At 44.1% G+C, this 26635-nt stretch overlaps 1 protein-coding gene across 1 annotated transcript in view; it reads right to left on the reverse strand.

Moving 5' to 3' along the window:
• SLC27A2 (solute carrier family 27 member 2) overlaps window positions 1-26635 on the reverse strand; it is a 131591-nt gene that overhangs the window by 23820 nt on the left and 81136 nt on the right. The window contains exons 4-8 of the mRNA XM_075345835.1: window positions 24917-25041; window positions 23046-23240; window positions 17883-17973; window positions 10277-10475; window positions 5393-5490 (exon numbers count right to left, since the gene is read on the reverse strand). Coding sequence (XP_075201950.1) covers window positions 5393-5490; window positions 10277-10475; window positions 17883-17973; window positions 23046-23240; window positions 24917-25041 — 708 coding nt within the window. The remainder of the gene's footprint in view (window positions 1-5392; window positions 5491-10276; window positions 10476-17882; window positions 17974-23045; window positions 23241-24916; window positions 25042-26635) is intronic.

A 26635-nucleotide genomic window follows, 5' to 3' on the forward strand; every position in this document is an offset into this window, starting at 1 on the left:
GAGAGGCCAATCTGTGGGGGGGGCGGAGCCTGGGCGAGCGGCCGGCCAATCCGTGTGGGGGCGCAGCCTGGGCGAGCGGCCAATCCGTGCGGGGGGGCGGGGCCATGGAGAGCCCAGCGGCCAATCAGCTTTGTGTCACTGTAAGGACACAATTTTGGAGCAAGACAGACAGACAGATAGACAGACAGACAGACAGACAGACAGAATAAGGCAATTATATATATAGATATGTAGTGTATGTATATATGTAGTGTATGTATATGTATATATGTGTATATATGCAGAACGCAAAGTGCGGCCATTCCTGGAGAGAATTCATACGTTGATGCTTTCTCTGCCATAGACAGAGTGGGAAAAGCATCCAGAACGCACATTTTTCAAAGTACGCACCCACTCGGCTCTGTAGCATCCCCATAGACTTGCAGCAGAGCCGACCTGCACTGTCACTGTCATGGCTGGCTGCGGGACAGTGCGGCGCGATCAGAACGAACTCGGATGAACTTCACCCAACTTCATTGTGATCGCGCGGCTCTGTGTGTGTGCCGCGGCTTGATTTCCGGTCACACGTGAAGGACTCACCTGTGATCGCAAATTCCCTGAGTGACTGCAGTGAGCCGCGCGATCAGCTGTGCTTTCACTCAGGTTACTCGCGGTCACAGCTGCAGTCCTCCACCTGAGAGCGGTGGCCGCGAGTAACCTCAGTGACAGCACAGCTGATCGCGCGACTCACTTCAGTTGCTGCATGGAGCTCACAGCAGCGGTGGTGTTCTAGTGCCGCTCCTGTCAGCTTCCGATGTAGCAGAGCTGGAAGCGTCGTGGGACCTTGCGTGGATTACGTCGGACCTGGAGGTGTTTTTGAGGGATTAATAAAGTGGTGAAAGAGGGTGTTTTTTTTTTCTTTCATTTCAAATAAATGATTTTTTGGATGTGTGTTTATTTACTTTAACTTACAGGTTAATCATGGAAGGTATCTCGGGGAGACGCCTGCCATGATTAACCTAGGACTTAGTGGCAGCTATGGTCTGCTGCCATTAACTCCTTATTACCCCGTTTGCCACCGCACCAGGGCAATTCGGGATGAGCCGGTAAAGTCCCGGGACTGTCGCATCTAATGGATGCGGCAATTCCGGGTGGCTGCTGGCTGATACTGTTAGGCTGGGGAGCTCCCCATAACGTGAAGCTCCCCATCCTGAGAATACCAGCTTTCAGCCCTGTGGCTTTAACCTGCCTTGTATCCAAATGGGGGGGACCGCACGTCGTTCTTTTGTCATTTATTTATTTATTTATTTTACTGCTCGATATAGACACGCCCACCGGTAGCTGTGATTGGTTGCAGTGAGACAGCTGTCACTCAGTGTGGGGGCGTGTCTGACTGCAACGAATCATATGCGCCGGTGGGCGGGGGAAGCAGGGAATACGTAAGGGATTAATGAGCGGCCGGCATTTTCAAAAGAGAAAAAGCCGCCACAGTGTGAACGCCGTGCTGCGCAGCGCCGGTGATCGTGGATCGGTAAGTATGAGAGAGGGGGTGATCACACAAAATACTAGATGTAGTAGTGCTTGATGTGGGTGTATTCATTTTTGCATTAGATTATTTGAGTAAAATTGAAGATTTTGTAATGAAAGTTATATTATTAACCTTGGTCTTAATGGTTAATAAAATGTTGTATGAAACAGCCTTGTTAAAATATGTATAAATTATATATATATATATATATATATATATATATTTGTCTATAAAATCCCTGACAACCCATCAGGCATGGTGACATCAGGCTTGTTTGTGGCCACAGAAATTTAATCTAACAATCACACACATTGAGTTTTATTCTGAATTACAAAAGAAATGACCTTTTCCAAAAAATAGTGCTACTCTTTACTTTGAGCTGTGTATTGTATCGTAGCCCAATCCTTCTTAAATGGGAATGAGGTGCAAAACAGCCCATTCACAGCCATTGACAAAAGTAGCACCATTCCTATAAGAAATGAAGAACCTTTTTTATTGACCTTGGAATACCTCGCTTAGTGTATAAGGATAATTAAACTATCCTGGAGGAAACAATAAGGTATGAATTTTTGTAATATACCGCTCTACCTTATTTTCCTTCCTTATCTCCCTAACATTACACTGTACTACTGTTCCAATGTCCAGTTCTCGCCTTTTTAAACTATGTGCAAACGATCAGGGATCAGGAGACTGCGTAATAAATAAAAATCTACTGAAACCGAACATATATATATATATATACATATATACATAAAAACATATATACTGTATTTTTCGGACTATAAGACGCACCCTGGTTTTAGAGGAGGAAAATAGGAAAATAAAATTTTAGGAAAAAAATGTGGTCATGACATACTGTTGTGGGGCGAAGATCTGCTGCTGACACTGTTATGGGGGTAATGTAATCAAATTCTCTACTAAGGTACCCCATTCCTGGTAATGATCCTCCTGCCTTGTATATGATCCCCATCCTTGTATATATGTCCCTCATCCTGATAAATACCCCCATCCTGATAAATGCCCCCATGCTGCTATATATCCCCATCCTGATAAATACTCCCATCCTGCTATATACCCCCATCCAGCTATATACCCCATCCTGATAAATACCCCCATCCTGATAAATACCCCCATCCTGCTATATACCCCCATCCTGCTATATACCCCCATCCTGATAAATACCCCCATCCTGATAAATACCCCCATCCTGGTAAATACCCCCATCCTGGTAAATACCCCCATCCTGATATATACCCCCATCCTGATATATACCCCCATCCTGCTATATACCCCTATCCTGATAAATACCACCATCATGCTATATACCCCCATCCTGCTATATAACCCATCCTGCTATATAGCCCCATCCTGCTATGGTATATACCCCCATCCTCGTATATGGCCTGCATCCTGTCGCACAGAAAAAAAAATAAACATTTATACTCACCTTTCGTCGCTCTATGCAGTATCGCTCCTCTTCCTGTCTGTGCCAGCAGCGCCGCTGAACTGTGTGGAGCCGGTCACCATTCCCTGCAATGTCCTCCTGTCTGCTTTGCCCGCTGATGTGTGTAGAGCCGTGCGCACAGTGATGACGTCATTGCTGTGCGCACCGCTCTCCACACACATCAGCGAGCCGGCAGACGGGAGGACATCGCGATGCTGCAGGGAGCAGTGACCGGTGAGTATACTGTACTTATTCATTGCCCCCCGCGCTGATGATGATGCGCGAGGGGCAGTAAATATAGCCGCACATGATCACTCCAGGCTCTAGTTGCCAGGGGTGATCGCGCGGGCCGGCTGTTAATTATGCGTGCATCTCCCGCCTATCATGCCGCCCACCTGTCAGTGCCGGCTTTAGCACTGAGAGATGATGGGCGGGAGGATGCATGCATATGAAATGAGCGGGCCCACGTGGTCACGGTAGGCGCTGCTACAGCCTGCTCATGTCGCCGATTACCCGCTCCACCGCAACACCCTTATTCCCCGCAGCCATGCCCTACATTCAGACTATAAGACGCACCGCCCACTTTCCCCAATGTTTGGGGGGAAAAAAAGTGCGTCTTATAGTCTGAAAAATACAGTGTATATATACTGCTCTGGCAAAAATTAAGAGAACACTTCAAAATTTTCAGTTCTTCTGATTTTTCTCTTTATAGGTATATTTTTGAGTAAAATGTAAATTGTTCTTTTATTCTATAAAATACTCACAACGCCTCCGAATTTCCACGCAACACATTTTGTATTTATTTGAAAATGAGAAAGTCAAAATAACAAAAAAAATGCATTGCTTTCAGACCTCAAATAATGCAAAACAAACAATGTTATATATGTTTTAGAAACAACAATACTAATGTTTTAACTCAGAAAGAATTCAGAAATCAATATTTTGTGGAATAACCATGATTTTTAATCACAGCTTTCATGCGTTTTGGCATGCTTTCCACCAGTCTTTCACACTGCTTTTGGGTGACCTTATGCCACTCCTGGTGCAAAATTTTGGCAGGTCTTCTTTGTTTGATGGCTTGTGACTATCCATCTTCCTCTTGATTACATTCCACCAAAGGTTTTCAATGGGGTTCAGGTCTGGAGATTGGGCTGGCCATGACAGTGTTTTGATGTGGTGGTCCTTCATCCACACATTGATTGACCTAGCTGTAAAGCATGGCGCATTGTTTTGCTTGGAAAAAACAGTCCTCAGAGTTGGGGAACATTGCCTGAGCAGAAGGAAGCCACTGATTTTCCAGGATAGCCTTGTATGCGGCTTGATTCATACGTCCTTCGCAAAGATGTTTGTTGAATTTTCTTTATCTAATTTTCAGCTCTGCCCAACACCTGGTGATCTAATGGTTAAATGGAGGCCTGGAGAGGCATACAAGCCACAGTATCTTGTACCCACTGTGAAATTTGGTGGAGGATCGGTGATGATCTGGGGATGCTTCAGCAAGGCTGGAATTGGGCAGGTTAATCTTTGCGAAGGACGTATGAATCAAGCCGCATACAAGGTTATCCTGGAAAAACAGTTGCTTCCTTCTGCTCAGCTAATATTCCCCAACTCTGAGGATTGTTTTTTTCAGCAGAACAGAGCGCCATGCCACACAGCTAGGACAATCAATGTGTGGATGAAGGATCACCACATCAAAACCCTGTCATGACCAGCCCAATCTCCAGACCTGAACCCCATTAAAAACCTCTGGAATGTAATCAAGAGGAAGATGGATAGTCACAAGCCATCAAACAAAGATGAACTGCTTAAATTTTTGCACCAGGAGTGGCATAAGGTCACCCAAAAGCAGTATGAAAGACTGGTGGAAAGCATGCCAAGACACATGAAAGCTGTGATTAAAAATCATGGTTATTCTACAAAATATTGATTAGACAATTTTTGCTCAGTTTTCTGCTCCAAAATCTTCTCGAAAACTCAGCGTACTTTTTTTTGCTGTGTTTTTTTTTTTTTTTTGCAGAGTTTGTTCATGAGTTATATGCAAATTAAAATCTCCCCAGGAGAAGACATAGAAAGCCATATTATATTCCAGTTGGTGTACTGGCCAACATTATATACAAAGGTGTGATCTATTTACTATGTGTTTATGCTGTTCATTGGCATGGGAAATATATCTCCTGGTAATTATATGATTATCTTAAGCACTGTGGAAAAGACAAGTGATTAGGTACTGCTGCTGGCACTGGTACTGATGTGTCATTTTAGTTCACTGTAATGTAAAACTGCGGTATCACAATGACAACCTCAATTTTCAGAACTGAGGAAAATTATGCTATATGTTAGTGATGAATAATCAAATTTAATTTTACGACCCCATGCAATAGTATTATGTCTGCTATATTGAAAACCCAATACTTGTATGTGCTAAACACAGTTCTCCTTACTTGGTACGGGTACTCCATACACATTTACTTCTTCAATGAAAGTCACAAGTCCTAAGATATCAGCGACCTCTGTGGTAGCGACATTTTCTCCTTTCCACCTGAAAAAAGAGATATGAAACTTATTAGCAAGTTAGTCACAGCAGGCAGCAATACAACTAGATGCTAAAATCTCTATTTCTTCACAATTGTTGCAAATATTCTACATTTGTGAGCTGCTCACTTACATTTCTAAATCCTAAATGTTCAAATTAAGACCTAGAGACTGCAGGGAACGGCTAAAATATTGTCATATTACTGATATCAGCATGAGATGATGTCATTTTTTACATGGCATGCTATGCTGCCTTAGGCCTGCGCCACATATCCGTGCCTCCGGCACGTGTTTGTCATTTTTTACACGTACCGGCGGCACGGAGACATGTACAGCAATGCTACCCTATGGTAGCAGGCACACACACGTAAAACCACACGGAACGTGTGTCCGTGTGCGTTTGTACGTGTGTGCGATTTTCAAAGCGCTGACATGTCAGTGTTTTCTCCGGCAGCACGGGTGTTACACGGCCCGCACCCGTACCACACGGGTGTAGTGTGGATGCGGTCCCGTGTGACACGCGCCGGAGTAAACACACATGTCAGGGAAAAAAATAAAAAACATTAACTCACCTTCTCCAGCCCTCCTGTCTCTGCCGCTGCTGCCTCTTGCTGCCGACCGCCGCTCATTATTCTCATTGAATATTCACTTCACTGCCTGGCAGCAGCAGCAGCGGGGAGACAGGAGGGCTGGAGACCGAGGATCAGCACCACGGACAGCAGCGCGGACATCAGGAAGGACCAGGTGAGTATAATAATTACCGGTTCTACGTGTGCTATCGCGGATAGCACACGTAGAACACACGTGTCACGCACGTACCAGAGACACGTACTTACCTGCACGCAACACGCAGGGGAAATACGTGTCTCTCGGCACGTGCGTGAAATTCACGTGAGTGTGGCAGAGGCCTTAAGCAATCTTCAGACAATTATGAGCAGTAACAACACTCAGATTCGGGAGGAGACAAGAAAGCTTAAAGGGACATTACTAACTCCACAAGAAAAGTCATATCACCCCAGTAAAAACCATAGTGGAGGAGTTGGTTTGCTCCTGTCCGACAAATGCTCCTTTACCCCAATTCCACTGCCACCCTCCGTTTACTCGCCCCTCTTTTGAGGAGCACTCCGTCCACATCTACTCCTCCTCCAACCTCCAACTGGCTGTCATTTACCGCCCTCCATGGCCAGCCACTGCGTTTTTGACCATTTCACCAACTGGCTCCTACATTTCCTTTCCACCGACATCCCCACTATCATTATGGCTGATTTCAATATCTCCATTCTACCACACCTCCCCCATACTCTGGAACTCTCTATCCCAACATATCAGACTCTCGCCTACCGTGGATAGCTTCAAAAGGAACCTCAAGACCCACCTCTTCCGACAAGCCTACAACCTACAATAACCCTCAGACCAGTACACCACTGAGCAACCAACTCTGTCCTCACCCATCCCCTGTAGACTGTATACCCATTTCACTTGTAAAGCGCCAGTGAATAAATGGTGCTATAATAATAAATAATAATAATAATAATAATAATAAAAAATGCATGCACGTCAATCTGCACCTCTGTGGAAAACTGGGATCCCTCTACCGCTAGACTTGTCTGGTGAAGGGTTCACTAGCCTCTTCATTTTAGGTTAAGAATGGAAGCAGGCTTTCTTGGCTATTTTTGTTACTCATTGCAGAGCATGGACAGGTGTTATCCTCACCCAAAAGGAGTCTGTGCCTTGTGCAGGTCAGAAAAATTTTCACAAACATCAGTCACCATAAAAATGTGGGCAAATACACTAATTAGATAATATGAAGGTTTAAAACCCAGCGCATGCCTAGCTAGCTCTCTGTTCACTCCACACCTCGATGAGAGAGCCCAGCACATGCACAGCCAGAACTCCATTCACTACACACTTTGATGAGAAAGTCCAGCGCATGCACCGCCAGCTCTCCATTCACTCCACACCTCAATGAGAGTCCAGCGCATGCACAGCCAGCTTTCCATTCACTCCACAGCTCAATGAGAGAGTCCAGCGCATGCACAGACATCTCTCCACTCACTCCACAGCTCGATGAGAGAGAATAGTGAATGCACAGCCAGAACTCCATTCACTCCCCAGCTCGATGAGAGAGCATAACGCATATACAGCCAACTCTCCATTAACTATGCAACAACTCTAAAAAAAGACATGAATCGCACATCACAAAATCACACTTTGATCTAAAGCCGCTAGGCAAAAATTAAATACCTGAACATGAGGCTCTTGGTTTAACATTCTGATCAGACTGTGTGAAGCCCACTGCCACGTCACGGCGAACAGGGAATAGGTCCCTAATCTATGCCTTGAAGGTGTGGCGTCGTGCGCCAACCATCATTGCGGCGGCAATGCACCAGCAGAGCAGGTGACCTGGTGCCTCATAACACCATGCTGTAAAGCAGAGCCCCCATGGCTCCAGGCCCCACCGCCCCACTGACACTGACACAAAACCACCACAACATAGTCACCACACAGCACCCGCACACTCTGGAAGGAGCTGTACACTCCTCTTCCTCTCCATTCACTCCACACCTCGATGAGAGAGCCTAGCGCATGCACAGCCAGCACTCCATTCACTACACACCTCAATGAGAGAAAATAGCGCATGCACAGCCAGATCTCCATTCACTCCACAGCTCAATGAGTGATCACAGCGCATGCACAGCTATCTCTCCATTCATTCCACATCTCGATGAGAGAGCCCAGCACATGCACATCCATCTCTTCATTCACTCCACATCTCGATGAGAGAGCCTAGCACATGCACAGTCAGATCTCCATTTACTCCACATCTTGATGAAAGAGCAAAGCTCATGCACAGCCAGCTCTCCATTCACTCCACACCTCTACGTATCAACTGGAGGTAGAACTGAGATCCCCAACCCTATCCTATCTGACGAGGCAGCCTTTAAATGGACAGTTGGTTTCACATTACGCATCTCTCTTTTCACTTCTATAAGAGGTATGGAAACAGCCAAGCAAGTCACTAGGTAAGGCAGAGATCAGAAAAGCCCATTCTGAAGGTAGATGTAGGTGACTCTGTGGCGCCCTGGACAAGCCAGGACGTCACAGGTACAACAACAACACACCCCACACCCCGGTTAGGAACACCAGAGTCACACACAAATCCTTGTTGCCTCCCTTCAGGGGCTGATGTCCACACCAGGTGGGGCGGAGACAGGCGGTTGGCTCCACCCACCGAGGAGTACACAGTCCTGGAGGCGGGAAAAGGAGAGGAGAACAGTGAGAGACAGGGAGAGTGAAGGAGTGAAGTGGTAAAGGAGCAGTCTGACCGTGTCCGGGTACGTGGCCCGTGCACCTACAGCAAGGTTGGCAGACGGTGGTGAATGTCTGCAGGCGAGGCCGATTGACGCACAACCGTAAGGACCGGGGTCGGGCGGTGGCCCGCCGGTACCGGAGCGGGGAGCGAAGAGAAGCCAGCACCATTCGGCAGGGCCTACGGACCCCGACCAGGCTTGGAGTTGCCGTTAAACCGGTCAAATCCGTCAGCGACGGGAACCTCCGGGGTTTCCCAGCAGCAAAGACCCGACTGAAGGCAACCGCTCAATCGTGAAGGGAAATACAGCTACCGCCACAGCTAGAGTTCCCAGGGCCAGCGCCTGCGGGCAAAAGGGGCTCCTCTGGCAAATACACCGCTGGGGAGCGGGTCACCGGTGGAAAGCCATCGGGGCCGAAAACACATCAAAGGTGCAGGGAGAGACAGTCACCGCCAACCTACCGGGAGTGACCGCCGCAGCCGTCTGTGGGACCCGTCCATCCAGCCGTTTGTTTTACCAGAGACTCCGTGTACGTTACTGGCTGAGTGAGTACCACCGTGCCGTCTGGCACTGCGCTGCCCCCGCGACCCTGCACCTCCCCAACTCCTGCCATCCACCCTCCAGTCGCTATCACCGGGCCCCGGGACCACCAAACCCTCCTACCCACGGAGGGGAGAGAAACATCTCAGCTGCTCCCTGTCATCGCTCCCGGGATCCCCGTTCAGAGCAGCGGTGGTGTCTCATTATCACCACAAACCGTGGGTGGTGTCACGGACTACATCCCCAAACCAAACCATCCCTTTCACTCACGGGCGAGGAGCACTGCTCGAGTCCCCGGATCCGGCCCACCGCTCGAGCCACCGAGCAGCAGCAGCACCGGACCCGAGCATTGTGAGTGCAGCGCCCTCCCCGCCCACGACAACTCCTCAGGGGTGCACACCTACCAGACTTTAAGGCATATCATATAAATATACTATAAAGGGCTAAGATGGGAAAAGGCATGTAAAGGAAGAGAAAATAACCTCAAAACATGGGTTAGACAGACACTCAAGTTCTTGCTGCATTAGGGTTTTCCTACTCAACAGGCATAATGCACACCATGATGTCATGGAAATCATACAATACACCCTGATACTCCATGACGTTACAGCATAAGGATATATTACTCAGTCATACTATAGCATATGAAACCAAGCAGAGTGATCTAACAGTAGTAAGAATACCCATCATTAATACACAAAATGATTATGCACATGATTTACATTGACACCTTCCAGCATGCTCTGACATCAACATCCAGCCATGCAGCACTTTGCCTTCTATGATGGGCAATCAGAGCATTCTGACTGGTTGCAGCTCTGGTTGAGTGTTGTTTGATTCTACATAATCACTAATAATTCTGAGAAGTACAGTGAAACAAAATTAACATGGAAGCAATCAAGTAGGCTTTAAAGATGATGTGATATTGAGATCTCGGCTGACCTGAAAGTGTCTCCCACTCGGTCATGGAAATACACAAATTTTTGCTGGTCCACCATTAAAATATCGCCGCTGTTAAAATACATGTCTCCCTTCCGGAACACATCCCTCAGGATCTTCTTCTCTGTATGATTGTTGTCTCCAGCATAGCCTCCAAATGGAGAAAGTTTTGTTATCTTGCTGATAAGAAGTCCAGGCTGACCTAAACGTATACAGAAAGTGAGAATAAAATCTAATACATGTATTATAATAAATATAATATTTTTTTGTTTGTGGGGGTCAGATAAAGATAATTATCTTTATCTGACCCCACACACAAAAAAATATTTTTTTTTTCTTCAGGTTCTACAGTTAAAAGTGCTTATCTGGGATGTAAAAAAAAAGCAAAGACGACATACCTATTCTTCGAGAAACAGCAGCCATCTTGGCGATAGACTGAATCTCCTATGGCAGTTTGGCCTTATTTAGGCTTTTCTCTCCCCTCATCTGTTTTGCTTCTGTTTTTTTTTCTTTCTCAGGAAGTAAACTGAGCTTTTTTTATTCATCTAAGCCCTTATTCAGACATTGTTTTTCATGCACATGTTCTAACCTTGTTTGTTTTATGGATAGAACAGGTACCCGTTATAGTCTGTGGCATTGTTCACATGTTTTTGCTTTTGATTTGTGACTACAATATGTCTGTTTTTGATCCCAGTCACAGATCAAAATTACCCATTCAAGTCAATGGTTTCATGAAAAATGACTGACAGCACATATTGTCAACCAAGTATAATCTGTGTGCTGTCCGAAATATTACAATAGGTAAGGCCTCTTTCACATGTCTGCGTAAAACACAAGTGTTTCACGGGCCGTGGTGTAAGTGAGTATGAGTGTGTGTTCTTTATGCTGTCCCTGTACTATCCATGTGACATCTGGTACCACACGGACAGCATGAATTTATATACTTACCTGTCTACGGCACTGCTGTTACTTCCGGGTCCGTGGTGAGTGCAGTTAATATGCATGAGCATAATGAGCGAGACCCGGAAGCAACAGCAGAGGCAGAGACAGCAGTGGTGGAGACAGGTAAGTAAACAAATTCTTTATTTTTATGAACACTGATGTCACACAGATCATATCAGTGTGTGGTCCGTGTGACATCTGTGCTGCCGGAGAAAAACGTACATGTCGCCGTGTGGAGCACAAGGACAAATGTGTGCTCCATATCGACACACGGTTCTTGTGAAAACACGGACATGTATGCAGACCCATTTATTTTAATGGATCTGCATGCGTCCATGTCTCCGGTACAGTGGAAACTGACGTCACAGGTACTGGAAACACGGATGTGTGGAGGAGGTCTAAGAGAAACTTTGCAATGTATTTATTTATTTTTCATAAGACAAAATCACTGATGGTAAAAACTGAAACACTGACCAGACACTGATGAAATTCAGATATTCAGATCCAAAATACTGCAGAATAATGATCCGTGTACCAGAAAAATCACTGATGTCTTAATCAGGCCTTACCACTGGATCAGTTAAAAAAGTATAAAAAATTGATAGAAAGACAAGTTAAAAATGTTTTTAACCCTTTTCCGCTATGGCTAATTTTTGTTGTTTGTTTTTTTCTTTTTTGTTTCTCCCTCCCCTTCTTCCAAGAGCTATAACATTTTCATTTCAGTCCACATAGACTTATGAGGGCTTGTTTTTGGCAGGACGAGCTGTACTTTTGAATGACTCCATTTATTTTACCACATAGTGTACTGGAAAATGGCAAAAAACTTTCATGTGTGTTGAAATATAAAAAAGCCATTTTTTTCATTATTTTTTGGGAAATGTTTCTACAGCATACATTGTGTGCTAAAAAAAATAACCTGGCAAAATTATTCTCCTCGTCAGTTTGTTTGTGTATAGTGATGCCAAACGCTTCCTATTTTCATTATTTTAGCGGTGAAAAAAAAAATTATAAGTTTGAACAAAAATGTTTTTTGAACGTGTCGCCATTTTCCTAGTCCTGGTAGATTTTCAGTTTTCATTCGATAAAGCTATATGAGAGGGTTTTTTTGCAAGGTGAGATTACGTTTTTATTGATACTATTATGGAATAGATAAAAGAAGGGATCAAAATCTCATAGCATTTTTTGTGGAATTGCAGCAATCAAAAAATACAATTTAGGTGTTTTTTGTTTTTTTTCTCTGATTACAGTTTTTACTGATTGGGTTAATTCATTATTTATTTTGCTAGATCAAACTGTTCTTGACTGGTCGATAGCACATGTGTATTTAAAAAAAAACCAATTATGGTATTACCTATATATTTAATGGATGAAAAAAGCAGTGATTTGAACTTTTTATTTTATTTTTTGTTTCATATTTATTTGGTTTCTAACTTTTCACTGTATTTATTAGTCTCTTTAGGGGATTTATTGTCTGATCACTTGAACTATATACAGCAATATCACAGTATTGCTGTTTATAGCAAAGATCATAGTCTCCTTCGAAGCACAGCCATAGGCGTTTCAAAGGAGCTCTGTAATGATAGGCTCAGAAGTCTTCAACACTCCCCCCCTCGGCTGTCATAGCAAGGACCTTGTCTCTAACATCTCTGCCCACAACTGTTAACCTAGTAAATACCACTGTCAAATGCTGAAATAGCGTGCTGTTTTGGGGGAATATCATCTATTCACCCAATGGCGCTGCAATGATGCACTCGTGGCACTATGATGGGTGTAAAGAATCACGCTATTAGGAATCTGGGCGAGGCAGATTTTTTGCTGTGTTCTCCCCGCTAAGAACACTTATGTCTCTGCAAGCATAAATTTATGTGATGCGGCTCGGAAAGGTGCGCCAGATGTCAGGCTAGGCTGCGGAAAAAAGAAATACAGTGGACATAAGATTTCTATAAATCCATCCACTGTGCTTGTAATACACAGTTAATACCTGCAGGATCTTATTACTATTATTATCACCCTGTGAGCCCGCTCCATACACCCGCTACCGACTTGAACCGTACATGTATGGAGGATGTTGGTAAGGGGTTAACATAAAAATCATGATCCGCATAGCAGAAGTTCTAATTGTGCACCCCTCCCCCGTTACAGAAAGGCATATCTCTCAACTTTGCAGCCCTTAGAGTAATTTTCCTTCTACTGAAGCCCCTAGAAGCTCTTCTCATTGCACCCATAAAGTGTGATGCTAACAAAGTGCTCCACTTTCGACCATGCCTGTAATGCGAACATATGCTGTCCAAGAAAAAATCAGCAAGTTCAATATTATTTCATATGGTTGTTCAGATGAGGGTTTTGGTTTTTTTACACAATCTGAACATCTATGTGAATAATATTGCAACGTTCAGTATTCACTGCAAAGTCTTGGACATCACTTGCCCATTCTAGTCTATAGGTGCGTAACAACAATTGGATCCCCCACAAAACACATAATAGAATAGATTTCCATTATTAACCTAGCAAACCATATGTGATAATGTACATTTATGAATGCATGCAGATGTATGAAAGCAGATCACACACAATTGTCACAAGGATGTAAAAAAATGGATACAAGGGTGGCACATTGATAACAATACGGATGAAAATCGAATGATAATAATCCGAGTATTCTGGCTGAAACTCAGGTTAAGACCAGGTTCAGATGAGAGTATGAAAAATCATATACAGTATCAAATTCCTCAGCATGCAGATGAGCATGTAAATCGCACGTACGCTACAAGATTTTGAATTTGATCGCACATTGACCCATCTTATTAAATAATGCTGTTCAGATGAATAATTTTTTTCTAGGTCCAAGTGTCCGAGAAAATAATTGCAGCATGCACTATTTCATCCGAGTCTTGGATGAGACTTGCCCATTCAAGTCTATGGGTGCGAGAAAAAAATGGACTCATGCAGGCAACATCCGAAGACATCTGAATTTTATGGATACATTTCTATTATAGGCCTAGAAAACTACCGTATTTTTCGCTTTATAAGTAGCACTTGATTATAAGACGCACCCCCAAATTTGGTGAAGGAAAAGAATTTTTTTTTTAATGTTAAATGGGGTCCATCTTATAATGCCAGTGTCCATCTAACAAATCATATAGGGTATATGTCCCTCATAGCCCCCCATCCTAAAATTAGCCCCCCTCAATCTGGATATGGCCCCCTTATATTGAATATAGCCCCCTTGTGCTGGGACACGTCCCCCTGTGCTGCCCATGGCCCCTATAGATGGCACACCTCCTCTGTGTTTGATATGGCCCCCATACTGCTGCCCATGGCCACTAGAAATGGCACATCTCCCCTGTGTTTGATATGGCCCCCATACTGCTGCCCATGGCCACTATAGATGGCACATCTCCCATGTGTTAGATATGCCCCCCATACTGCTGCCCATGGCCCCGATAGATGGCACATCTCCCCTGTTAGATATGCCCCCCATACTGCTGCCCATACTAAAATAAAACACTCTTTCCTTACCTTCTCAGCGCTGTCCCTCCTCGTGTGTCCCCCCGTGCTCCGGCTTCCTCCACTTCCTGGTTCTTGCTGCCGGTCATGTGATCGGTACGGCAGAGTGATATCATCTCTGCGTGCCTGATCACAGACAGCAGCAGCAGGAGACCGGGAGATCAGTGCTGGAGGTAAGTAAAGCTTTTTTTTATTTTACTATGGGCAGCAGTATGGGGGCCATATCTAACACAGTGGGGATCATGTGCGATCAAAGGGAGCACAGGCAAATATAATATGCCCCGCTGCCCCAGCCCATCAGCGCGATGCGGTTTCAGCTGATGGACAGCGGCTGTGCATATTATATGAGTGGGAGCAGGAGATCTAACGCTGCCGCCCGCAGCTTCCACCTGCCCCCAGCACCGCACCAGAGCGGACCCTGCAGTATATATATATGTCGTGGGCGGGGAGGACGCCGTCGCTGCTGCGCTCTCGCTAACGCTCGGGTCCGGCGCTGCTGCGATGGCTGCTCGGTGGCTCGAGCGGTGGGCCGGATCCGGGGACTCGAGCGGCGCTCCTCGCCCGTGAGTGAAAGAGGTGTTTGGTTTGGGGAATTTAGTCCGTGACGCCACCCACGGGTCGTGGTGAAGATAGGCACCACCGCTGCTGATGACGGGGATCCCGGGAGTGATGGTAAGGAGCAGCTGGGATGTTGTTTTCCCCCTCCGTGGGAGGGGTTGGTGGTCCCGGGGCCCGATGATGTGACGGGGAGGCAGGGTTGGTGAGGTGCAGGGTTGCAGGGACAGCGCGGCGCGGTGCCAGATGGCACGGGTTTACTCACTCAGCAAGAAAGGTACAAAGTCCTCGGTAAACCAAACGGCTGGATGGATGGGTCCCGCAGCCGGCTGCAGTGTCTCTCCCCGGACAGGTGATGGCAGCTGTCTTTCCCTGCACCTTGATGTTCTCCTTCTGACTACTATGTATTCCCAACGGTAGTCCGCTCCCCGGTGTATGGGTACCGGAGGAGCCCGTTTGCCCGCAGACGCTGGCCCTTGGGTCTCTAGCCTTAGGCGGTAGCTGTATACCCTCACGGTGTGGGCGGTTGCCTTCAATCGGGACTTTTGCTGTTAGGAAACCCCTGGGTTTCCGGTCACATTTGGATTTGACTATTGTCGGCAGCTCCAAGCCTGGTCGGGGTCCGATGGCCCTGCCTGTGTGTGCTGGCTTCACTTTGCCCCCCCCCGGTTGGTATCGACGGGCCGTCGCCCGACCCCGGTCCTACGGTTCCGTGTTGCTTCACCACTCCTGCAGACGGCCACCACCGTCTGCCAACCTTGCTGTCAGTGCCTGGGCCACAAACCCAGACACCCAAGTGCTTGCTCCTCTCACTTCAAACTCCTACACTCAACTGTCACTTTTCCCGCCTCCAGGCCTGTGAACTCCTCGGTGGGTGGGGCCAACCGCTCGGCTCTACCCCACCTGGTGTGGACATCAGACACTGGAGGGAGGCAACAAGGATTTTTGTTTGGCTGGTGTCCCTGTCTAATGGGGGTGGGGGTGTTTGTGTGTTATCTGTATATTTTCTCATGTATATGTTTTAATGTAGATGTATGAAAAAGGAACACACACGAAAGTCACCCGGACGCAAAAAACAGACACATGGATTAGAATCTGAAAAAAAAAAATCATCTGAGTTTTCTGGATGAAACTCGGGCGTTTTTTTCAAACGCTCGTCTGCTGGCCCGCTTAATGTGATTTAAATTACAAATGAAAAGAACACTTGGAAAAAGGGTTTTCCAATTATTAATATTTATCACCTACCCACACTGGAACCTCATCAATCACTAGAGTGGAGTCCTCTGCCCTCCAGTCCATTTGTACTGCCTAACCGCAGGGAGGAGAAGTCTGAATGGACCTGCGGGAGAGCATGTGTGCTGCCATGCGATTTACCCGATAGTTTCTGTCATTCCTACAGACTTTAGATGTAAAAATGGTTGAAAGTCATGCACCCTTGCCTTTCCCCCTACATTCAAGCCCCTCTTCCCTGAAATGCTCATTCTTCGTAATTGGTGGTCACAGGCAGCACCCAAGAGGAGTAATCTGCAACCTCTTGCTGTGGCTTAGCTAACAGTAGGAGAAAAAGATCAGGCATCTGAATTCAATCAGCCCAATCCTTATTTATTTGGTGGTGTACCATCACATCATGAGAGTCAGGTCCGAGCATTTCTACATGAACAGTTTCCTGGAAATTGGATTGGTCATTGTGGGCCAGCTGAATGGCCACCAAGGTCTCTCAATCTGACGCCCTTAGATTTTTATCTTTGGGGTTATCTGAATGCAATTGTGTATGCTGTGAAGTTACAAGATGTGTAGCATCTGAAACAACGGATACTGGAAGTCTGTGCTAGCATTTCTTCTGCAGTGTTGCTATCAGTGTGTCAAGAGTGGGAGAAGAGGGTTGCATTGATAATCCAACACAATGGGCAGCACTTTCAACACATTCTATAAGTAGTCATTAAACTGTAAATAACTAATGAATAAATAAAGTTACGTTAAAACCAAGCACAGCTTCGTTTCTCTTGTGAAATTCTCAATACGTTTGATATGTTACATGACCATTGGAAAAAATAAAGTTGGATCCAAAATGTCAGTCTTCAAAATGGCCCCCACGGTCACCACCTATCTTGAAAAGTTCCCCCTCTTATATACTAATGAGCCACAAACAGGAAGTTGATATCACCAACCATTCCCATTTTATTTTGGTGTATCCATATAAATGGCCCACACTGTGTGTATATATATGTATGTATATGCTGTATATAAAATCATATATAATGGCCATATATATAAGGAACATATACGGTAATCTGTTCCTGGGTGGCCCTAGAGATTTAGTAGAAGACAAGCCAGAGGATACATACCAGTTAGACAAGCTTACTTCAGGAAAATGGCAGTTTATCCACCCCTTTTCACAAACAATTCAACAGTGGTCCAATAAAAACCCAGAACCCATGACTTCTGTGTGAACAGTTTCTTAGGGTAGCGCAAAGCCTGGCATACTGTTAGCATTGAATCTACACCTTAAATTGTCCTGTCCTGAAGAGTAATCATGTAAATAGCTGCTATTAACTAGACATTGGCGGGCAAGGTTTCCATATATGAGGATTCAAGCATAGCTTACCCTTCTTTGCTCTGATACAGCGATCCTTGGCATCTTTCACAGGTTCATCTTTTTCAATGTCATATTTGATAAATTCATATGGTAATACTTTCTGTTTAAACAAAATGAGGTAAGTCAGTATTCAGGAATAAAAAAAATACATTAAAAAGTTGAATTTAATCACTGGCTTTAGTAGATATGTATAGAAGAAGCAGAATGTGAACTTTTTTGGGAATGGAAAGAAACAAGGACATAAGTGACAATTGCATTGTTAGATCAAGGAAGAAGTAAATCCCGATGTGGAAGAATTTATAATGTCTTTTAGGTCAAAATGTGCTGGGATTAGACACAAAAAGAAATACAACACAAGAGGTAGAGGAGGCTAGTGTCCTAATGATCTTTTTACACCTCTTCATCTAGAGTAGAGAAAGAGTCACCATAATCACAGATGGTGATTCTTTACAGTAAGAGTAGTGGGAGTTTAGAACTCTTTGCCACTTTATGTGTAATGGTTGATTCAATAAAGTTCAGGGAGGGATTACTTTCTTGAAAAATAAAATATTACAGATTAGGTTACAAGATTCTGAGATGTGGCATTGATTGTGAAAACCTGTCTGATTGTCATATGTGGAGTGGAGAAGGATTCTTCCCATTAGGGGCACTTTGCACACTACTGCAGCTGCGATGTCGGTGGGGTAAAATCGAAAGTGACACACATCCGGCGTCACTGTCGACATCGGAGTGTGTAAAACGTTTTTTGATACGATTAACGAGCGCAAAAGCGTCGAAACCGTATGATCGGTGTAGCGTCGGTCATTTCCATAATTTCGGAAAGACCAATGTTACGATGTTGTTTCTCGTTCCTGCGGCAGCACACATCGCTGTGTGTGAAGCTGCAGGAGCGAGGAACATCACCTTACCTGCGTCCCGGCTGCAATGAGGAAAGAAGGAGGTGGGCGGGATGTTTACGTCCCGCTCATCCCCGCCCCCCTCCTTCTATTGGCTGCCTGCCGTATGACGTCGCTGTGACGCCGCACGACCCGCCCCCTTAGGAAGGAGGCGGTTCGCAGGGCAGGTAAGTGCATGTGAAGCTGCCGTAGCGATAATTTTTGCTACGGCAGCTATCACAAGATATCGCAGCTGCGACGGGGGTGGGGACTATCGTGCTCAGTATCGCTACCATCGGCTTGCGATGTCGTAGTGTGCAAAGTACCCCTAAGTGTGGGGCAATTAGCATCTGCCTCATACGGCTTTTGCCTTCCTCTACTTTAACACAATGGACTTGTGTCTTTTTTCAAACATAAAACTATGAAATTATTAACGTTACACTATTATGTTGAAATAGACACTTAAAAAGGAATCTGTCAACAGGTTTTTACTATGTTATCTGAAGACAACATATGGTTGAGTTTGAGACATAGATTTCAGTGATGCATCACTTATTGGTCTGTGTGCTGTAGTTTCCATACAATGAAGGTTTTATTCCCAGGAGATTATCACTTCCTGAACTACATAGCTGGTGAGCCCTTGTCCAACCACTCCTCCTCCTCTGATAAGAAGCCTACTTTCAGTATACAATGTACACATAGAGCTGTGGTGTGGGTGGGGTTAGCTTTCTGAGCTCTGGTATATTCTACAACTAAAAACTCTGATTGTGTCACAACTGCTGCATCCAATAAACTAAGTGATACATCGTTGGAATCAGGATTTATTTCCTACATTATGCTGCTCTCAGATGAGCCAGCAAAAACCTGGAGTCAAATTCCCTTTAAATGAAATTGGTTAAGGATTATTATACTGAAAGATTAAGAGATATGGAAAAGATTTGGAATAAGGGAGGTTGATCAGATATTCATAGAGGTATTCATGTATGAAATTATACAAAAAAAGATTTAATTTACTATAAAATGTGCGTGGTAATAAGAAATAATAATAATAAGGAAATCTTCACTGTCGCTCATATTAAAGGGTTAAAAGATTATGCCAGACAAAAATAGGCAGAAGCAAGTAATATGGTAAAAAGAAAGATCACTGGAATGCAATGGGATGATATTGTATAATCAGTAGGAGTGTCAATGTATACTGTACTTATACTCTCCATGAATAAATGATATTACACACCAACTTAGCCCTAATAGAGATCATAGCTTTAGTGTCCAAATCCCCCAAAAAAGAAGAAAAGAAAATCAACAGATAAAAAAAAACCACTAAAACACTTCAAAACTGATTAGTCTTTAGTTTTTCTCGCACACAAAAAAAGTCTAAACAAAGCCTAATAAAAAATGATATCATAAAACAGGATAAGTGAAAGATATACACATATATAGAAAATAAGTATTTGATATCCTGAAGTTATTTTTGCGCATTTTCCCACCTAAAAAGAATGTCTGGTCTGTAATTATTGTCGTAGGTAGACTTAAACTGTGACTGACAGAATAAAAAAAAATCCAGAAAACCACATTGTATGATTTCTAAATAATTAATTTGCATTTTATTTAATGAAATAAGTATTTTTATGCAATTGAAAAACAGAGTTTAATATTTGGTACAGAAATCTTTGTTTACAGAGGTCAGACATTTCCTGTAGTTCTTGACCAGGTTTGACCACACTGCATCAAGGATTTTGGCCCACTCCTCTATGCACATCTTCTCCAGATCTTTTAGGTTTCGGGGCTGTCACTGGGCAACATTGGGTTTCAGCTCCCTCCAAAGATTTTCTATTGGGTTCAGGTCTAGACTGAAGGATCTTGAAATGCTTCTTACAGATCCACTCCTTAGTTGCCCTAGCTGTGTGTTTCTGGTCACTATCATGCTGGAAGACCGAGCCACGACCTATCTTCAATGCTCTTACAAAAGGAAGGAGGTTGTTTAACAAAATCTTGCGATATATGACCCCAGCCATCCTCCCTTTAATATAGTGCAGTCGTCCTTTCCCCTTTGCAGAAAAGCACCCCCAAATTATGATGTTTTCACCTCCATGCTTCACGGTTTGGACAGTGTTCTTGGGGTTGTACTCATCCTTTTTCTTCCTCCAAACATGGTGAATGGAGTTAATACCAAAAAGTTCTATTTTGGTCTCATCTGACCACATAACCTTCTCCCATGCCTCCTCTGGATCATCCAGATGGTCATTAGCGAGCTTCAAATGGGCCTAGACATGTGCTGGCATGAGCAGGGGGACCTTGTGTGCCCTGCATGATTTTAATCCATGACAATATAGTGTGTAACTAATGGTAATCTTTGATACTATAATCCCAGCTCTCTTCAGGTCATTGACCAGGTCCTCCCGTCTAGTTTTGGGCTGATCCCTGATCTTTCTCAGAATCATCCTTACCCCACGAGGGGAGATCTTACATGGAGCCTCAGACCACGTGAGATTGACGAGTGATATTGTGTTTTTTCTATTTTCTAATAATTATGACAGCAGTTGTTGCCTTCTCACCAAGCTGCTTGCCTACTATTTGTCCTGTAGCCTATCCCTGCTTTGTGCAGCTCTATAATTTTATCCCTGGTATTCTTAGACAGCTCTTTGGTCTTGGCCATGGTGTAGAGGTTGGAGTGTGATTGATTGAATGTGTGGGCAGGTGTCTTTTATACAGGTAACAAGTTGAAACTGGTGCAATTAATACAGGTAATGGTAGGAGGGTTTCATGAAGAAAAAAATAACAGGTCTGTGAGAGCCAGAATTCTTGCTGATTGGTAGGTGATCAAATACTTATTTCATGCAATAAAATGCAAATTAATTATTTAAAAATCATTCAATGTGATTGTCACAGTCATGGATTGACAAACAGAGAAATCAAACAAAGTGACAGATAGATAAGTGAATCAATTTTTAAACTCAAAGAACAGTTTATGAAAGAACAATAGGACTGGTATATCAGCAATCAAGGCAAACACTGACCCTGCAACAGTGCAAGCAAGTTCTGCTGGGGTTACTATGGTTACTGTAAATGACACGATACAACGACTCTAACCTTGGCAAACGTGTGTGTGTATATGTATATATATATATATCTATCATATGTACAATCATTGCAAATTCTAGAATATATGGATAAAATTGAGCTATGAACATGTTTAGTATGTTATTAAAGCTATGGGAAATGCCATAATTTAAAGGGAACCTGTCAGTAGAAATGTCCCCTAAAACCTAACAGATTCCCCCTCTGCAGCTCCTGGGCTGCATTCTATAAAGGTCCCTGTTATGATTGTGCCCACTTTCTGACCGAAAAAAAGTGTTTATAAAGTTGTACCTTTTTGGCTTCTGATTCTGTAAATCCGTCACGGGGGCGGGCTGCCTGATGGCCGTTATTCTGCCCCCTGGTCCTGTATGCCGCCCCCATCGCTGATTTCAATACTTCTGGACGCCGCCCACTGCTCCAGCCATCCCCGCGCATGCCCAGTGCCCATCTCTCGGGGATGAGCACTGTGCCCAGCGTCACCGCTAGTGACGTGCACGCAGGGTTAAGATTATGGGCGGTGCTGTGATGTTTATTCCTAAGCAACCGCCCATAATCGCGGGACCGCGGTTTCCCCCTCGGCCTGCTTCTGCTTCCTGCCTCGGGGCAAGATGGGAAGGAGGTGAAGTGAGGTCAGCAGCAGCGCGCTTGCGCAGAAAGAAGCAGGCTGAGGGGGAAAGCGCGGTCCCGCGATTATGGGCGGTTGCTTAGGAATAAACATCACAGCACCGCCCATAATCTTAACCCTGCGTGCACGTCACCAGCGGTGACGCTGGGCACAGTGCTCATCCCCGAGAGATGGGCACTGGGCATGCGCGGGGATGGCTGGAGCAGTGGGCGGCGTCCAGAAGTATTGAAATCAGCGATGGGGGCGGCATACAGGACCAGGGGGCAGAATAACGGCCATCAGGCAGCCCGCCCCCGTGACGGATTTACAGAATCAGAAGCCAAAAAGGTACAACTTTATAAACACTTTTTTCGGTCAGAAAGTGGGCACAATCATAACAGGGACCTTTATAGAATGCAGCCCAGGAGCTGCAGAGGGGGAATCTGTTAGGTTTTAGGGGACATTTCTGCTGACAGGTTCCCTTTAAAGTCATAAACGAAGGCTGAATGACAATATGTATTTACTATAAATGTACTATAAATCTGTGTCATACATACAGCATTGCCACATAAGTGACCTTCAGATACTATTATCTGATTGATCCTTGACACTTACCTTGTATAATGAATTGACTCTTCCCACTGCGCCAACTGTGTTAGTGTAATTCAAGAAAAGAACATTTCCTTCAGTAGCTGCGTAAAACTCATACATCTGGATGTCACCAAATCTTCTCAGAAACTCACTCCACACGTCCGTACGTAGGCCATTCCCAATAGCCATCCGGACATTATGTGAGGCATCATCATCAGTCTAAGGGAAACCAAATATGAGACATCAGAAATTGTAAGAGCACTCATATTATCGGAGTATTATCCTAAAATATGCTTCAATCATTAGCAGTGCTCTTGGTCAGTCTTGTGTTGGTGATCATTTAGCACCCCTTTTATTTGAGAGCATGGATTATGAGGATAAAAGAGGTTGTCCACTACTTTTACATTGATGGTCATCAATTTCTGATTGGCTGGGGTCCGGCACCCCGCCAATCAGCTTGTCTAGGTGCAGACAGAAGGCAGCTGCAAATACTCAGTTACAGAGCTACCCCATCAAGTGATAGCGATCGCGGCCGAGTACTGCACATCCGCCTCCCATTCAAATCAATATAAGGCAGATGTGCAATACCCGGTAGTGGCCACTATCAGAAGACGGGGCAGCTCCGGAACTGAGCATTTCTGTCCGCCTGCTGCAGCCACCAGCACCAAGAACAGCTGATTGATGGGGGTGCTGGACCCTAGCCGGTCAGACATTGATGACCTATCCTAAGGATAGGCTATCAGTGTTAAAGTAGTGGACAACCTATTTAAGTGGTAATTTTAGTAGGAACTGTGTAGTCCTTTTTTCCCCCTATCGTGGAGATTCTGGAATATTGAACACAATTCCCTCACAGTTGATAGATAACATGAAGTCAGTGCTGTCAATCAAGAAAGTAGAGGGAAGAGTCGGGCAACCAGATTGATTGAGGCATAGCGCTCTGAACCACCCAAAGTGCGCTGAGTGTCAAATTTACATATTACTTTCTTGAATAGTAGCCTGCAGATTTTGGAACTACAGGAAGAGCTGGCCTACATGGAGTTAAGCTTATTTCAGAACATAAATTTGCCCTGACAGTCTACTTTTAAAGAATTTAGTAACTATTCTTCTCTAATTATAATGCTCCTAAATGAACAAGTATTGTTAATAATTTAACTAATGCAATGATGATCAATTAATATATATATTCGAGACTCATCAGTTCCAATTTCTATAGATGGTTCTATGGATATATGCTTCCAAGGTAATGTATACTCTGCAGGTGAAAGTCCTTATATGACAGTTTTAAAGATCTGTCACCAGATTTCACAATACATACTCCAAACATTTATTAACTAGATCTGATGAAGCTGGTGTACTATTTTGAAAATCTTTTCAGAATGTCAGTACAAACCTTTTTAAAAGTTTTAATGCCTATTACTATAGTGAACATTTTATATGTCCGGCTCAGTCTGAACTCATTACATGCTTATTTTAATATCAATATTATTACAGACGTTATTACATGAATTTTCAAAGTAAGCACACCAGCCTCACCAGGTCTAAGAGATGAATTTAATAATGCACAGATTTTGCATTTTGAAATCGGATAACAGATGTGTTTTTAAGGCAGCTATTTAAATGAATATCCTCCAAATCCGGAGCATTGCTGGATGGGTGCAGGAGATGCAGATGCACCAGGGCTGTGGTGCTCAAGGAAGACCAAATTTCCCTCTTTCACATAATAAGATGGCACATGATAAAAGAATCTGTAAGACATTTTTCATTGCGGTTTAGAAGGTTATTTACTACTTTCTAAAGTTTTTAAAGTCTTCACTACTTTCTGACTGAAGTACTAAATATGAAGGCTATCATACTCCTGATCCTATTAAAATGATACACTAGAAGATATAAGGTACCTTTGGGACGTTACATAGGTATCGTAGGACTTCCCCAATGTATTGCACAACTGTCACATTATATTTTCTGCAATCATCCCAAAATTGACTGGCTGAAAATTTCTTGCGCAAGACTATAGTAGCACCTAAGGACAATGAGGAAAGGAAAAAAAACACAATTTGATAGATCATGAAATGACATCCTATAAATCAACATTATTCATTAGTGTGGACAAATATCTGTCATGAACTTACGTTCCTTCACTACATCCATTGCACTTAACTGACTACCTGGCAAAAGTATAGATGCCTCAGGTGCGTAACTATAGTGGTGTCATGGAGGTGTGACTGGTGAAAGTCATGTGGTTTCTGGCTATAGAAGGTTACAGCGTTTGGCTGCGCGAAATGCTCCCTGACTTTATATTGTTCCTGCTATCAATATTCATTGTAACTCGTAGCTTTCCTGCTGAATTTTCATATGTCCCCCTTATGGACCCAGCAGGATTTCGCCTTCCACACAGCTGCTGGTTATCAGTATTGTCTTGGTGTTTAAATGCTTCCTTCTTCCCTGTATTGGTGCTGGTGATATTATTCAGTTCATTCTAGCTCTGGTTGCAAGCAGTTAACGTGCTGTCATCTGTAGTATCGTCGGTGAAGCTTGCTGAACTCCTGCCTGTCTCGTCTGTGAAGAAGTAGTTCATGCTTTTTTCCATGTGACCCCCCTTATGTTTTCCTTTAGCATTTAGTGGAATTGATGAAGAGCTTATCCCACCCATTCCCGTTCCAGCACGAGGGATACCTAGGGTCAGATATCCGACACGGCACATAGGTGCGGAACCTATCAACGGTGGTGAGGGACCAGCTGTAGGTTTGATCAGGTTGGAGGTTTTGCATTGGTTCCCAGTGACTTCAAGTTACACCATTGATGATACTCTACAAAACAAATGGTCCCTCCAGTGAGGAAGGAGACAAACTCTAGCACCACCTATTGGAAGTTGCAATCCTAAAAGTCAAATGTGGCTTTTTGAACAAGCCTTTTCATAAGACTTAAGATTTATTTGCCAGATCAGAATCCCAATTTGCAGACACGGTGTTTCGGGGTGATTGCCCCTCGTCAGTGCAAAGTGTGGGTATCTGATCTGGCTTATGAGAAGCTATGTGGGGACCACGGGGAAGACTATTCTCCTTATGGAGACCTGACAAATCAGTCTGGCTGCCTTACTGACAGCCAGAACTAGTTTCTCAGGTCTCCATAAGGAGAATAGTCTTCCCCGTGGCCTCTACAAAACAAGGCAAGGATCGTGATTTTGTAATATCTCAGCTGCTGTCCCGTAAGGATTAAATGACAGGATGTGACTATGAACTTGGTTACTTAATTGCTTAGAAATTATATAGTATGTAACCAAATTAATTCCAAGGTGCTGAGGCCAAGCAAGTTTACATGCCACATGCTGACTGGGATGTGCCTCTTGATTGGATGTTCAGGTAAATACACAAATGAAATAAAGCTGTGGATAACTTTTCCTTGTTAAATTTGGTATAACATTCTTCACACCTATCATTTTTCAGCAAAATATTTTGCTTTTCCACTTTTAATTTACATGAAATTGTCAGACATATGGTCTTTGTTTAAATGAGTGGTCCCAGACTGTCAAGGTGTGTTGTCAGAGAGGAGTTTCAGAGATCAGCACCGTATGCTGGTACTCTGACAATGTAACCTAATTGTCAGCTCTGTTGCTG

This window comes from Anomaloglossus baeobatrachus, chromosome 4 (genome assembly GCF_048569485.1).
Source record: "Anomaloglossus baeobatrachus isolate aAnoBae1 chromosome 4, aAnoBae1.hap1, whole genome shotgun sequence".
NCBI lineage: Eukaryota > Metazoa > Chordata > Amphibia > Anura > Aromobatidae > Anomaloglossus > Anomaloglossus baeobatrachus.